Source organism: Sander vitreus, chromosome 23, assembly GCF_031162955.1.
Source record: "Sander vitreus isolate 19-12246 chromosome 23, sanVit1, whole genome shotgun sequence".
Taxonomy (NCBI): domain Eukaryota; kingdom Metazoa; phylum Chordata; class Actinopteri; order Perciformes; family Percidae; genus Sander; species Sander vitreus.
This window is the reverse complement of record NC_135877.1, coordinates 15,444,442-15,458,188: the sequence shown is the minus strand read 5'-3', so window position 1 is coordinate 15,458,188 and position 13,747 is coordinate 15,444,442. Positions and strand designations below refer to the sequence as shown.

General features: G+C 42.1%; 1 protein-coding gene across 1 annotated transcript; it reads right to left on the bottom strand.

The window, feature by feature from the left end:
• Window positions 1-5,540: 5,540 nt before the first annotated feature.
• btg1 (B-cell translocation gene 1, anti-proliferative) lies at window positions 5,541-12,931 on the bottom strand. Its single transcript, XM_078242637.1, has 2 exons — window positions 12,469-12,931; window positions 5,541-7,459 (listed from the first exon to the last, which is right to left on the bottom strand). Exons 1-2 carry the CDS (start codon window positions 12,611-12,613, stop codon window positions 7,056-7,058), a joined length of 549 nt encoding a protein of 182 aa, XP_078098763.1. The 5' UTR covers window positions 12,614-12,931; the 3' UTR covers window positions 5,541-7,055.
• Between the last annotated feature and the right edge of the window lie 816 nt (window positions 12,932-13,747).

Here is a 13,747-nt window from a genome sequence, read left to right as displayed (position 1 = left end):
CCCAGAAGACCTGAGAGGTCTGGGTGGGTCATAGTGTAGTAGCAGATCAGAAATATGTTTTGGACCTAAACCGTTTAGTGATTTATAAACCAGCAAAATCAATTCTTTGAGGCACTGGAAACCAGTGTAGAGACTTCAGAACTGGAGTGATGTGATCCACTCTCTTGGTCTTAGTGAGGACTCGAGCAGCAGCGTTCTGAATCAGCTGCAGCTGTCTGATTGATTTTTTAGGGAGACCTGTAAAGACACCGTTACAGTAGTCAAGTCTACTGAACATAAAAGCATGGACAGGTTTTTCCAAATCCTGCTGAGACATAAGTCCTTTAACTCTTGATATATTCTTAAGGTGGTAATAGGCTGACTTTGTTATTGTCTTAATGTGGCTGTTGAAATTCAGGTCTGAGTCCATAATTACACCAGGATTTCTGGCTTTGTCTGTTGTTTTTAACATTGTCGTTTGAATACAATACAATAACTTCCTCCCCATTTTGGACTCTCAGACCTCCATTCCCAGTTATCATACACCGTCACACTATAGTAATCTCGTCCCTAAAGACCCCTCCCTCCGTCAATCCACCCAGCATTAGTGAGCATTAGCTGGACGTCTTTGTCCCCACAGTCTTCTATTTTCTTCATTGTCCCTGTATGGATGCTGGCGGGAAGGGCGTGTGCAGCGGGACAACGCAGATGTCAGGGCTGAGGATGAATAGTGCCCTGAGGGGAAGGAGAGAGCTGGTACAGCCTCTATACTCTGGAGACCCACAAAGGCAGGGCAGGGATCTGTTTCAGAGAGGAATCAACTTGTCCTTGGCTTTCTGAATGACGCACACACTCTCGAGGATACTAATAACGTGAAAACCCAGTGAAAAAACAGTCTGGTGTTGATTTTTGTGTTTCTGCATTCAATAGTTTATAATATAATAACTAAATCAAAGTAGTTTTCTTTGTGCTTGGGATGCCTGGAAACCCTCTTCAGTCCTACACCTGACTTTGAGAGGTAGTGAAGTAATTACACACAAAGTCCACAGTGTGAGGTGGATTTGCAAAAAGGGCTGTGTGACTTATGCAGCTGTGGCATAGCTTTTGTCCTTTAGGCAGAGGAGCATAAACACACCCACACACACACACACACACACACACACACACTCTCTGCGGGAGGGCTACTCTGTCATCTTGCTGGCAATAAAGCGGGTCCCAGATGTCTGCCTCCCCCTGTTAGCAGACACACCAAGCTCACATTGTCACTCACCAGGCCTTTGTTCTCAGACAGCAACATATTTCTTGTGCACAATGTTCAGACTCAGTGTACATAAATGTTGCCACAGACTCAGAGGACAGAACTTTGGTTCAGGACAGAGTACAGGGTAAGCTGACATGTTGGTGCGTTGTCAAAACATTTTAATATTAAATGATTAAGGTTAATAACTTTACACAGACTAAGGTGGCCTGACTTTACTTATCATTCCATACCATTACTGTAGCATCAGACTACAATAATCTCAGTACACTCCTTATCTTTGCGTGGTAATCAGCCACACCTTCCAGAACTTACTACCTAATCAAACCATCTGTACAGGGTGACCTCTGTTGCTATGTGAGTGGGAGGGTAGAAATTATTACACTGATGTTTCATCAGTGCCAAGCTAAAAGTCCAATGCAATTTGATGATATTCTGACATATGCTGCAATAGAATTCATGCTGATGTCTTCTATCTCTTCATTTACGTAAAATTGTAGTGAAGTTCATTTCCTTAATTTGGCTGGCCTAAAGCATAAATTGAGCCTTTAAAAAAACATTTAGAGCCATATTTGTTAAAAATCACCTCACATGTTCCAACAGCTATCAAATATTTATTATATCAAAATGATACGTTTGGGTACAAGCACACCCACTGCAATCCACTTCTTATTTTTCAGAGATGAATAACATGTCAAAACATCTTGCTCAAATGAGTCATTGCAAAACCATGCCCGGGGAGGATTGCAAAATCCTGTTAAATCTGGCTCACTTGTGCTTTGTGTTAATATTGGATGGTTCTTTATTCACTTCCCCCACCCAGATGATATTTTTCTACAAAAGCAACCACACCAGGCCATACAGGGAATCTTTGACCTGCTTCCACAGGGATCAAAGAGGGACGTTTAGCAGCAAGCAGTAGAGAATTTGCACCAAAAAATTATTTAATATGATTCAATATCTCTCAACACCCATACTCCCCAGCTGCTGAGGCCTCATGCTTATCATGCTTATGTTTGAAGAGTTAAAACCCAACTTAAACACAAGCCCAGTCACCCTCCCTCTCTGTGTCCTCCGCCCCACCACGCCATCGCCTCCTGCTAAACCAGCTCTTCTCGTTTCCTCCTTTGTCTGTGTGGCAAAATGAGCCAAATGTTTTCTTTCTCCCCCTGCTGCTTGGCACCCTGGGGGGACTGCAAAGGATTGCAGTCTAAATCCAAACTGCATTTTGCAGAGTCAGCTGGTTCGGGTGCACGTTATTGTGCATATCTGTGCCCTGGCAGAGTTATCACTTTTTTCCTGAGATTTTTGAGAGAATCCTTGCTAACGGTACCATCTGTCACATCCTATCATTGAAGAGGGGGAAGCACTGTCAGGTCCATTTGGACGGAGAACGGAGGGCTGAGTTTGGATCCAAATGTCTGAAAACATGTGCATTTGGACGTGAAGTGATTGGATTTGCTGATCGGGGCAAGCAACAGTCCTTTTAAGGGAAAGCAGTGAAGGGCTTATGAAATGTTCCAGTTACTCCCAAAATATGGAGCTACAGTCATCCAGTTCAGATTTTCTTGTTTAAACATAAATTATGGCACAATATGAGCACTACCTTTTTTCTTCTTATTTTCTAAATAAAACTGAGCCAGTATCAGCTGTATAGTAGGATAATGTGCTTATAGAATGTGTGACCTAAAATCTCTTAATACACAAAGTATTCACCTCAAATATTTGAAAAAAAGAGGGACAAATGTACGTGAGGAAGAAGAGAGTTTAAGATCCTCCCTCAGGTAAACCATAAAATGTAAAGTACAAGCCTCTACCATTGAATTCAATGTTTAATGCATGCCTTTAGTCATGTCATTTAATAATACGGAGTAAATAATGAGACAGCTCACAGGGGATATGATGCCAAGATAGGAAATCTTTTATTACAGAGAAAAAAAACTTTTCTTCCAAAATATAGAAATCTGTACAACTTCCGCACAATCAATTTACATGAACTGTACAAATTTACAGCAGTTCATCACAACATACCCAAGGAAAAGAAACTGAACACGATAAAAGGTGTACTGACATGAGATCACAAGATAGACAGCTTTTCTTCTTGGGTAAGCTCAGATTTTTTTGTCTATTTTCTGGTTTTGTACGTAAATAGAAAAAAAAAATGAAAAGAAAAACAAAGGATACGTCTACAATTACAGATCATGGAAACTAATAATTTTTTTTACCAAAACAACTTTGGTCCTTTCCAACACTCCCATCACAAAATGGCTTCACTTACGAAAAGCGTTATCCATGTTAAAAGATGAAATACAAAAAAGGAATAAATCTAAAAAACACCTCAGGATAGCAATTATTGGCACTTCCCATGTGTAATGTTATGTACTCTATCATATGTTGTACAGTCACAATACATTCTACAATATGTAAAACAACTCAAATGTGAAAGTGGCAATAATTAAACTAATCCATGACAATTTTGACGACAACAACAAATACAACAAAACTGCTGTTCCCTTCCTGTTTCATGTCTTAACATGCACAACTTCTCCACAAGGGTATTTATTGAATGTCCGAGGCCTGAGTTTGGCAATACATTCCAGGAGAGACTCCTCGCGTCTCAAAAAAAAGTGTCACACAACTTCAACTTGACATATTTAGTGCATTTTATGTGCTATTTTACCTCTGACTACTCAAAGCACTCTCACGACAATTCTGTAACCTATGTGCGCACAAGCTGAATGGGTGCCATTTCAATAAATCAATATTACCTAGGACTTAAAACCATTTTGGGTGGTGGTAGTACAGTTGAGAAGGTGTCCAAGGGGATTTGGGTTCATTTCTTTTTTTTGCTTTTTTGTAGCTCTAAAAAAACAAGGTCTGTTAAAAAGGGGGTTAGATAACCAGACTAAAAATCCTCTTAAAAAAAGATAAAGAGGAGAAAATGGGGATGGCAGAGTGGAAAGATGACCATAAAATACATCTAGAGAAAAGTGAAGACGAGACAATCATCTCGTGTTTGAAATATAGACCAATCTCATAACACCTTGTCACATGACATTAAAAAAAAAGCTATAATGGAGCAGTGAGATTTTAAAGCTGGTGTCCATCATGGAAACCAAAGCTCTGGGCAAGCTCCTCTCCCATCTGGCCAACATGGAGTCACTGCTTTTCAGATTGCTGAAGGGAGCATCAGCAGTGAGCAGGGTAGGGGGAGTTAGGGGGTTGCAGTGCGTCAAAGGCTATAGCTATATTACCCATGATCCTCTCAGGCTTACGGGAGCTTAAACACCCATCGGTCTAGTGATGAGCAGTGAACCAGCCTGCTGTGACAGATTCGGCCAGCGGCTAAGGCCCAAAACGCAGCCCGTAGCCGCCCCCAGCATCTGTTCCAGCTTGCCGTTAACCACTCGGCCCCACAAACAGGAGTGAGGTGGGGGTACGTCAGACAGCCATCACACCCTTTCATATGCATGTAAACAAAGTTGCTACTCAAACTCAGTAATGAGTGCAGCACAATCCAGTGAGATGAAAACAGAAAACAGTGGCCTAGTACCCTCAATTCTTCATCTTTGATCCATGTTTCCACTCTCACTAGCCCCCCCTAGTGCAGCTTAAGCACGGCAAGCGCGTGTGCTGGTTATTTTTATCCATCACTGCTGAGGGAGGGTCGAGGGCTTGGTAGGGGGATGTTGAATAAGTCCAGAGAGGGGGCTGGAGGGATTTTAGCTGCCCTGAACAAAAAGAGTCCGGCCCTGGCCCCCCCTCTCTCACACCAGCTCCCCATCCCCGCCTTCCTTACGCAGCTCCTCGCAGTGATGGATGATGATATGTGTCACATTAAGTCTACCTGCATCCACAGGGGGTCAGCTAGCAGCTTGCTCTTGGCTGAACAGGAGGTCTGAGCTGAGGGGTGATATGTGGCAATTGAGGCACTCTAACCCCCACAACAGGAGGAGTGGGGGTGGTTTGAAGCTGCCAGGATGGAATATGGACTCCTCCAATGAGGGTCCAGGCAGCAAATGAGCCAGGCTGGCTCAAATAAGCCCGATATTCGTTTTAAAAAAAGGCTCATAATTCATGACAATGAGGTCATCGTAAGGCAATGCACCTTCAATGCACACATATGGATAAGTCTCTCCTTTTAACAAGACCTTGGAAATAGCTAATTTAAATAAAAATAGAAGGCTGACAAGGCCTGTTTTAAACTGAAGTTAAAATAAATTCTCAAACAGTCGGTGCTCCAGACCTCCCTTTGGCCAAAATCTCACACAGTCATCACTTAGTCCAGACCTTTCAGACTAACTTTTTATCAGCAACACAAATCACCATCTGTGTGTGTCAGGGGGGGGGAAACAGCTTAGCTCTGCATCCTGCCAGAGCGAACAGTGCCATATGAACGGATGACAGAATGTTTCTAATATACCACCCAAAATACTCTCCACCTAAAATCAACGGCTCTGAAATGTTCACAAATACAGTGTAAAAAAAAAAAGTTTTTGAAATCCAGAGTTGCATCCTCCCGATTTAATAGACATTTGTCTATCCCAACGTGAGAGCTACAGTATGAACAAATGGCTAAAAATGGGGAGGGCAATAAAAAGGTTGTGAAAAGATGACATTCGAATGGATGGAATGCAGGCGATTTTCACTACAAAGTACACATCCCACACAATCTCACGTCAAAGTGCATTCAACGTCAATTCTAACAGGGCCACATGACCAAAACGTGGGTAAAATAGGCCCATTTTTTGCTACACTTTGAATTTTGGCGATGCAGGAGATGACAAAGTGATGGAAGGAAAGGGAGCAAAATTAACAACACAGGAACTTGATTGTGATTTTCAACAACATTCATTAACTAGGGGGAGGGGGGAGGAGACGGATCCCCTGCCCTCCCCCGGAAAGCTACACATACATGGGTGATGGGAGGGTGACAGTGCAACAGGACACACTGGTATCCACAGGCAGCAGGTGTCACAACACATTTCACTTGCACTTACATACAGGCCGAGAGAACGCTGAGATCTAGGATTTCTGAGGCTTGGTGTTGATGGTAGAAGGGGGAGGAAAAATTAATACCCAAAGCCTTTTTCCTCAGCTACAAGATAAAGAAAACTAATTCCCTGTGGTCCAAAAAAGGGGGTCTTATAGAAAATAGAGATGCTCTCATTGGGTGTTTCTTTACCTTGAGCTTGGATTGCAAAAGGCTCAGTCTAAACCTCAACTTCCTCCCAGCCCAGAAAACAAAATAAGTGAAAACAGCAAATTGAATAACATCTGGATTTTTTTTTTTTTAATTCAAGGGGTAGTTCCTGATTTAAAAAAAAAAAATCCTTACAATTTGGGTTTTGGTGTTTTGTGGTGGCGTGTTGAACATGTACCCATAGTAACCACAAGTAAGAAAGTGCAAAGTCAATGAAAGCCCCTTCAGGATGGAGCTGACCACCATGTTGTTTACAGGTGGACGGGGAGGGAGGGGTAGGTGGAGAGTCTCCATGGGGGTTCCTGGTTGGTTGGTTTAGCTGCCCCAAAAGTTCCATTTCCACAAAGCCTCTCCAAGTGAGTGCCCAGCTGATCCAATGACACAACAGAAAAGATAATTTTGGGGGGGGGAGTTAAAAAATATTAAACCTAAAAGGTTTCCATCACCTGGACGATAGGCCACATCCTCTGTTTTTTTTTGTTTTTTTTCTTCTTTCACCATTTCATTTCATTTCATATTCTTAGCTTCAAAAGGCTCACCCTGATCTGGTCATATGACCCAACCAGCCACGGTGTGACCCTGAACAAAAGCAGGCCGGGGTGACGGCGTGCCTCTTTAACTGGACACAGTCATCATATTGTAGGCTTTGGAGGGACTGGATCTGCCCAGCACCATCAGTTCCTCCTTGCAGCTGATGTGACTGTCCACCATGGGGCCCCCAGTCCCGATGTTTCCTGAGGGGGAGCTGGCGGTGGCCATTGACGGCATTCCTACGGGGCAGGGCTGCGACTCGTACAGGACGCAGATGGAGCCATCCTCGCCGATACGGTAGGACACCTCGAAGGGGTCCACCCAAAGTGTGAGCTCACTGGGCAGCAGCAGGTAGAGTTGCTGGATGGTCAGGCCGATGCGCTGGCCTGCCTGCCCCACCAGTGGGTCCATCTTGTGGTTGATACGGATGCACCTGTAACCTGAACCTTTGCATGGCCTGTCTGGGAACCAGTGGTGCTTATATTGCTCTGCAAGGAAAGAGGAGAGACAAAGAAGATAGAGAGAAAGTTTAGCTTTGGAGCAAGTACCATCAGGCTGCTTGTAATAACATGTAATGTGGGCAAAAATCAGGTCATATGCTCAGAAAAAAGGCCCAGAAGAGAGGGGCCAAATAGGAAAGAATTACGTGCTGTGTAGCTTTGCTGTTGCTGTTTGCTGACTACAGACGTCAATCATGGCTGTGAAGCTGAGATCTGCAGTGAACTGAGGTTGAACAAAAAGTCGAAAAAGAAAGTAGACAGACTAAACTTTGAGTCAAATAAGTCTGTGTGATTTCATAAACATATGGCTGAAAAAACAGTTTATGTAGAGACTGGAAAATCTCTAAAAAGAAATAAAAACTCAGTGTATTTGGAGGGTCTATATGTGATAGATCCGTATTATATAATACCAATATGATTTAACTAAAATCTTTCTAGAGGTTAACATAAATTCAATCTTAAACAAAAACATTAGGGGTGTCACAGTTCTCTTAATGTTCACGATTCGACTTTCAATTTTAAGGTCATGATTCAATTTAATTGAACATTTTTTGGCACCGTCACAATAAGATTCGCTAGATGGCAGAAGAACAACTGTTTGAAATTATCTGTTTACAAGGCGCAATTAAATGCACCGTGAGTTTAAAGCTTTTGGATATTAATGAACGTCTGTTACATTCAAGCCATTGCCAAATGAGTTGCGCGGTCACAGTAGGCTTGTGGACGTGTCGACAGTTTTGTTGTCATTACTTAGAATTCCTCATGGGGGCGGCGGAAACTATGCACTATAGCTTTAAGGAGATGCACATGAATACACCAAGAAGTCCCGTCGGAGCCCACACACTTTACCGTTACTTGTTTGTTTACAGAACTCAGGGGAAGGCAAAATGTTGCTATGTCTGTGACTTTAGGAAAGCGGGAGGATTTTCCAGTTCTGTTGTTTCTCCATCATCTCTGAATACGGCAGTGGCCATGGTGTTTGGAAAAGTGCAGCTGCGGGCTACCGGTATGATAACATTATGCTGCGTCTTTAGCTGCGCGCTGTGTTTTCCTTTCTTTGGACATGCGCAAGTAGGCGGAGATGGAGGCAGAAAAATAATGGGGAAAATCGCAGATCCTGATTTCGATAATCGAAAGTTCATTTTGATCGATTTAATTGTGACACCCCTACTGCCTGTTCAGTACATTTGGGTAGTTTCCAAATCAAATTTGTTAAACAAAACATGGCTTAATGATTAAGGGGACTAGATCTCGTGTGTTGTTTTTTTGGGTTATAAAAACATAGGATATATTATAAAATATATTATTATGCAATAGGAATGAACTGTAACTTGCTACCAATTTAGAGATATTGAGAAAATTATAATTACTGTAATCCATTTTATGTTACCATGTAAAACATCCACAGGAACTTGTGGTTACAAAAGTAACACAAGGGATACAAGTGTCAGATTTTGCCTATATCTTATGAATTATAATTATATCTTACAAATGTAAATATCTACAATAAAGTACAGGGCGTAGTTGAGTGCATTACAAGAAGAAAGGAAAGAAAAACCACCACCTGTTACAGGCCTGATAAGCAGCTATAAACAGGCTGCTAGCAGCACCCTGGGCCTACGTGACAAAAAAAGAGGGCCATTGAATTGCACAATCCCTCCCGTGGCCGTCGTCAGTGTCACAAAGTCTCCCATGACTGGCTGAACAAAAACACCAAAAGTGTCGAAGTCCCAGCCAGCCATCTGGGACACTGGGCCCCGCCTCTTAAAGGGAGAGGACCTTATTTTTCCTCAGAAGTCATTTTAGTGGTTAAGACGGTGAGAGGAAAATTAGACGGTTGACTGTCTGGTTTGGGGTGTTTGAGGAAGTAAAATCTGGCTCACTCTTTCATTGCAAGTTCACTTTTGGCATATGAAGAGGACTTCCTAATTCCCTTTCTAGGATAGTTTTAAATCTCGTTAAGATTTTTTCATTACTGTACCTCCCCACTTTAGGGAACACACATTCCCCCTTATTTACTCTAACATGGCTCATCCATATTGAATTCCCATTGGATCCAACTTCATTGTGGTCAAAGAAAAACAGGGTAAGTGAAGTAGGCCAGCATTCAGGCCGGGGGCTCGGAGGCCACCTGTATGCATCCAAGGTATAATAAACCCCCCCCGCCTCCCCCAGCGTCTTATCACAGAAGGCCGTATACTGCTGAGCTAATGGAGAGGCTGGCACTTGTGAAAGAGCACAAGGGGCTGAATGATCTTTCAACCTCGACTGAGCCACAAAAGCAGCTACCTTCGAAACCCTGGAGCAGCTGGGAAAGTAGCTCAGCTTCTTAAAAACCAGGGCACATGGGAGGAAGAGGAATTGAGAAACAGAAAAGTAAGAAGAGGAGTGTGCGTTTAACCTTAAGAGGGTTGTTTATTCATTGTAGCTGATCTCGAACACAAGACAGACATTAGGAGATTCTGTGTTTTGGCCTGCTCTTCTAGCTTGTTGGGAATTTACCCACTCAAAGCCATATTCTGTTAGAGCATCAAATCACACTGCTGCTGACAAACAAGGAGGAAATTTAAGCTCTTCTGACTACAATTACACAACTATCGTGATTTCAAGTTGGTCATTTGGTCTAAGTTCCCCTTCCCTTTGCTCTGCACAAACGAGAGCTAGGCACCCAGCTTTTCAGCATGCAGACACAATAGTGAGCGATTGTGATGCTTCCAGGCACAAAAGAGCTCTGGCTGGCCTAGTTTAGTAGCAACGAGCCCCGACAGGATACTACCACACACTCACTTTGGTTTCTGCCTCGTGCTCAAAAGGAGACAGTTTAAAAAATAAAAAAAAATCTTTTAATTAGATTATCATTTATATTTGAAAAACAGCCGTTTAAAAATACTATAAAATCCTATGAGTCTTCCATGTGACAGATTAAACCTTATAATTTACATCACTTTGGAATAGTTAATGTTTTTGTGCAGTAAATATATGGTGGGTTACATGGATTTCCCCTCCATTTCCTTGCCGATTACGCTGTGCTGCCTCCGCCTTTAATGCCCTCCTATAGGCACACACCAGAAAAATACCCCTCCCCCACACATAGGCCTCACAGACTCCATTCAACTTTTGTCTTGTTTACAAACAAAATGGTGAAATGTTGCTCAAGATTTGGTTAAAACAATTCCTTAAAAAAAAAAAACGACCATAATGTAACAGGCAATTGTATGGCCCCTTACAATGAATTGCAGTTTGTTTTTGGTACAAAATGGTATTGTATTGTTCTTTTTGACCTTCTTTAAAGAAAATCATATAATAATAAAGTTATATCTGTATTATACAAATGCTCCTATTTACGCCCCACAACAATATTACTGCTAGTAAGTGTTTTTATCTTTGCTATTAAGTGCTTTTGCTAGATAAAGCTATTATTTTTGCTAATCTGTACTTTTATTTTTGCTAGTGAAAGCTATTATTCTTGCTAGTTGGTGCTTTTGATAGTAACAATCCACAAAGTAAGATGTGTTTTTATACAAGTGAGGTCCTTATGTAGGTCATCTGCTTAGTACAGAGATCTGTACAGGGGGTCCTCAGAGTTACTGCAGGGGGGGCCACCAAATTGTTCCTTCAAAAATTAAAATGTCTTAACATGAATCCAACCTATTATTATAAGCAAATATAAATCAGTCTATTTGTGGAAAAAAAACACATTGATGATAGGCTTACTAGCCTATAGGTAAGGTGGTCGTCCACAGATAGTTATACCTACAGATCGAAGGTTAGTGTGCCACATTTAACAATAAAACATGATTTATACAATCATGCAAACAGTTTTTTTTTATCTTAATAGCTTTGTATTCTTTGCACTAAAAAAAAGGTATATGAAGTATTTAGGCCACCCACATGTAAGTGTAGGCCCAGTTTAATGTGCAACTTTATTTTATTAGGGAGTCCCTGATCCGTCTCTCTCAGTTCAGGGGTCCTTGGGCTTAAAAAACGTTGAAGACCCCTGGCTTAGTGGATGAGTGAGGCAGATGTATAGCAGCTTCAGAGCTCTGTGGCTGGAACGTGTTTACACGAGGAAATGAGACAATCCCCGACGCAGCACTGTAAAAACACTCAGAATACTCGAAGTAAGCATGTACGTGAAGCTAGGAGGACGTTACGGCCGAATTTCCTGCAAAATAAATCGTCAAAGGGTGATTTGATTTCACTGTAAATAGTGAATGTGTTGAGTTAAAGCCATTACAATCAAAAGGAGACGTGATAAAAAAACAATTTCCACCATTTAACTGCATGGTCAAAATGTATATGTCCCAACAAAAAAAAAAAAAAAAAATACCAAAACGAGTGTAACAAGATCACTAACTTACCATTGGGAACGCACAAAAGTAGCACACTGTGATGTTTTTGTATTAAAGATATTGTGCTATAACTATATACAAATTTATTTTATTTGTTCCAGTACTAGATTGACGGTTTGACATTGGACGTGTTTACATTATAAACCCATTTTGTCAAATGCATTACGTAATTGAGCAGCCTCACTGGGGGCTGTTTTGCTCAGTTCTCTGAGAGCTTTATCGACCGAGGCGCACTTCCTTGTTCGAGCCTCTTTCCATCCCCCTCCTCTTTTTTCCCCCCTCCTTCATAACAAAGTAACTAAGCCAACTACCTCGTTTTGTATCTTTGTGGGTGAAAAAAATCGATTGTATCAATGTAATCGTCGACAAACCGTCTTAATATCACTCGTTGGGTTTATACTTGGTTGTTTTTCCCCTCTCCGACCTGCGCGAACAGTGGTGCGCGTTGGTAGTGCTGCTAGTGATACTCGCGAGAACAAAGAAAGGCTTCTTCTGAATCATTCTTAACCCAATTAAAAGCCGAATTTAAGCATTTAATGCTACAACAAAACAAACTAAACGTGTGATGTTGTACTTAAAAATATATAAAGTATTTAAAAGCGGTAATTTTGTGGACTCGAATGGATCATTTTCTGATTTCCTTACCTGACAAAATGTCCTGTAAGCTTTGGTTGAATGTTTGGACCTGTCGGTCGTTTACGTGTCCTTTTACCCGCAGAAACCTCGACAGAAATCCGACGGCGGCGTTGATCTCTGGTTTCATCGTTCCCCGGGCACAAAGGGTATGCATTGAGAAAGGCAACGGCGACGATCCGTTCGCTTTTGCGGTTTTTCTCTACGTGTTTGTCCGACTGTTGGTCTTTCGCTCCACTTCTTCAGAGCTGCGATCCTTAACGTTATCTGCTGGCTCTCGTGTTGTTTTTCTTGGCATTTATTTTTCGAGGTAGAGGACAGATTTTCTCTGAGCGAGTCCGTGTGTTAGGACGGTACAGTGTTGGGAAATAGACGCCTGTTGTTGGTAAATACAGGGGGGGGTTGGATCCCTTGGTGCCACGTCGACCAACCCTCCGAACTCACTTTCCACCTCCAGAGTGAAGCTCACAGAGTGGGGGAGCGGGTTTTTATAGCGCCCCCTCCCTCTCCACAGGGCCGACACAAGCTGCTACAGCAACAACAGCTCACCAATCCTGGTCCTGACACCGTCTGACGAGCCACATATAGGAGGAGTGCAACATCCGCGTCACCGCTCTGAAAATAAACAGAGATACACAGCATGAAACCGCGCTGCGTTCACAGGCTGTCGGAAATACTGGAGGAAGAAAAAGAAAAAACAGAAAAGGAAACAAAAGCAAACGACAACAAAGAAAGTTGGAAGCTGGAGCAGTAACTACAACTATGCTACTTTAATTTTGTGTTCTATTAAAATGTAATCTGTAACCAACAGATGGAAACGTGAGACCGAAAATGTAGTGTAGGCCTATGCACTTACATTTAATTTGCCTAATCAAAAACCCATTTTTTTTCTCGATGGTATAGGAACATCTCTGATTGTCTTTTCGCCCGTGATTGGGAGTCTGCTAACTAACTAACAAACTAAACATGGAGAAACAACATGTAGTTACAATGCACCTCAGAGCTTGAATAAACTTCCAGAATATACAAGACTTGCCCCAATATTGACTTCACTTGACTTTACACATGTAAGAAGGGTTCTTGGTTGCAGTAGCTTTCCTTCACCTACATTCCAACATGTCGCCTGGTGGCCTATAGGAGTTTAACATGCTGACCAGCTGCCTTTGTTTCATGCCATCCCCCATACCATTCCTCCTTTTCATCTCAGCTTGTCACTGTGTCTTATCAAGGACAAAGAAGCCAAAATAGAAACACATTACACTGTTTAGCTCATGTAATGCTTCAGTATGTA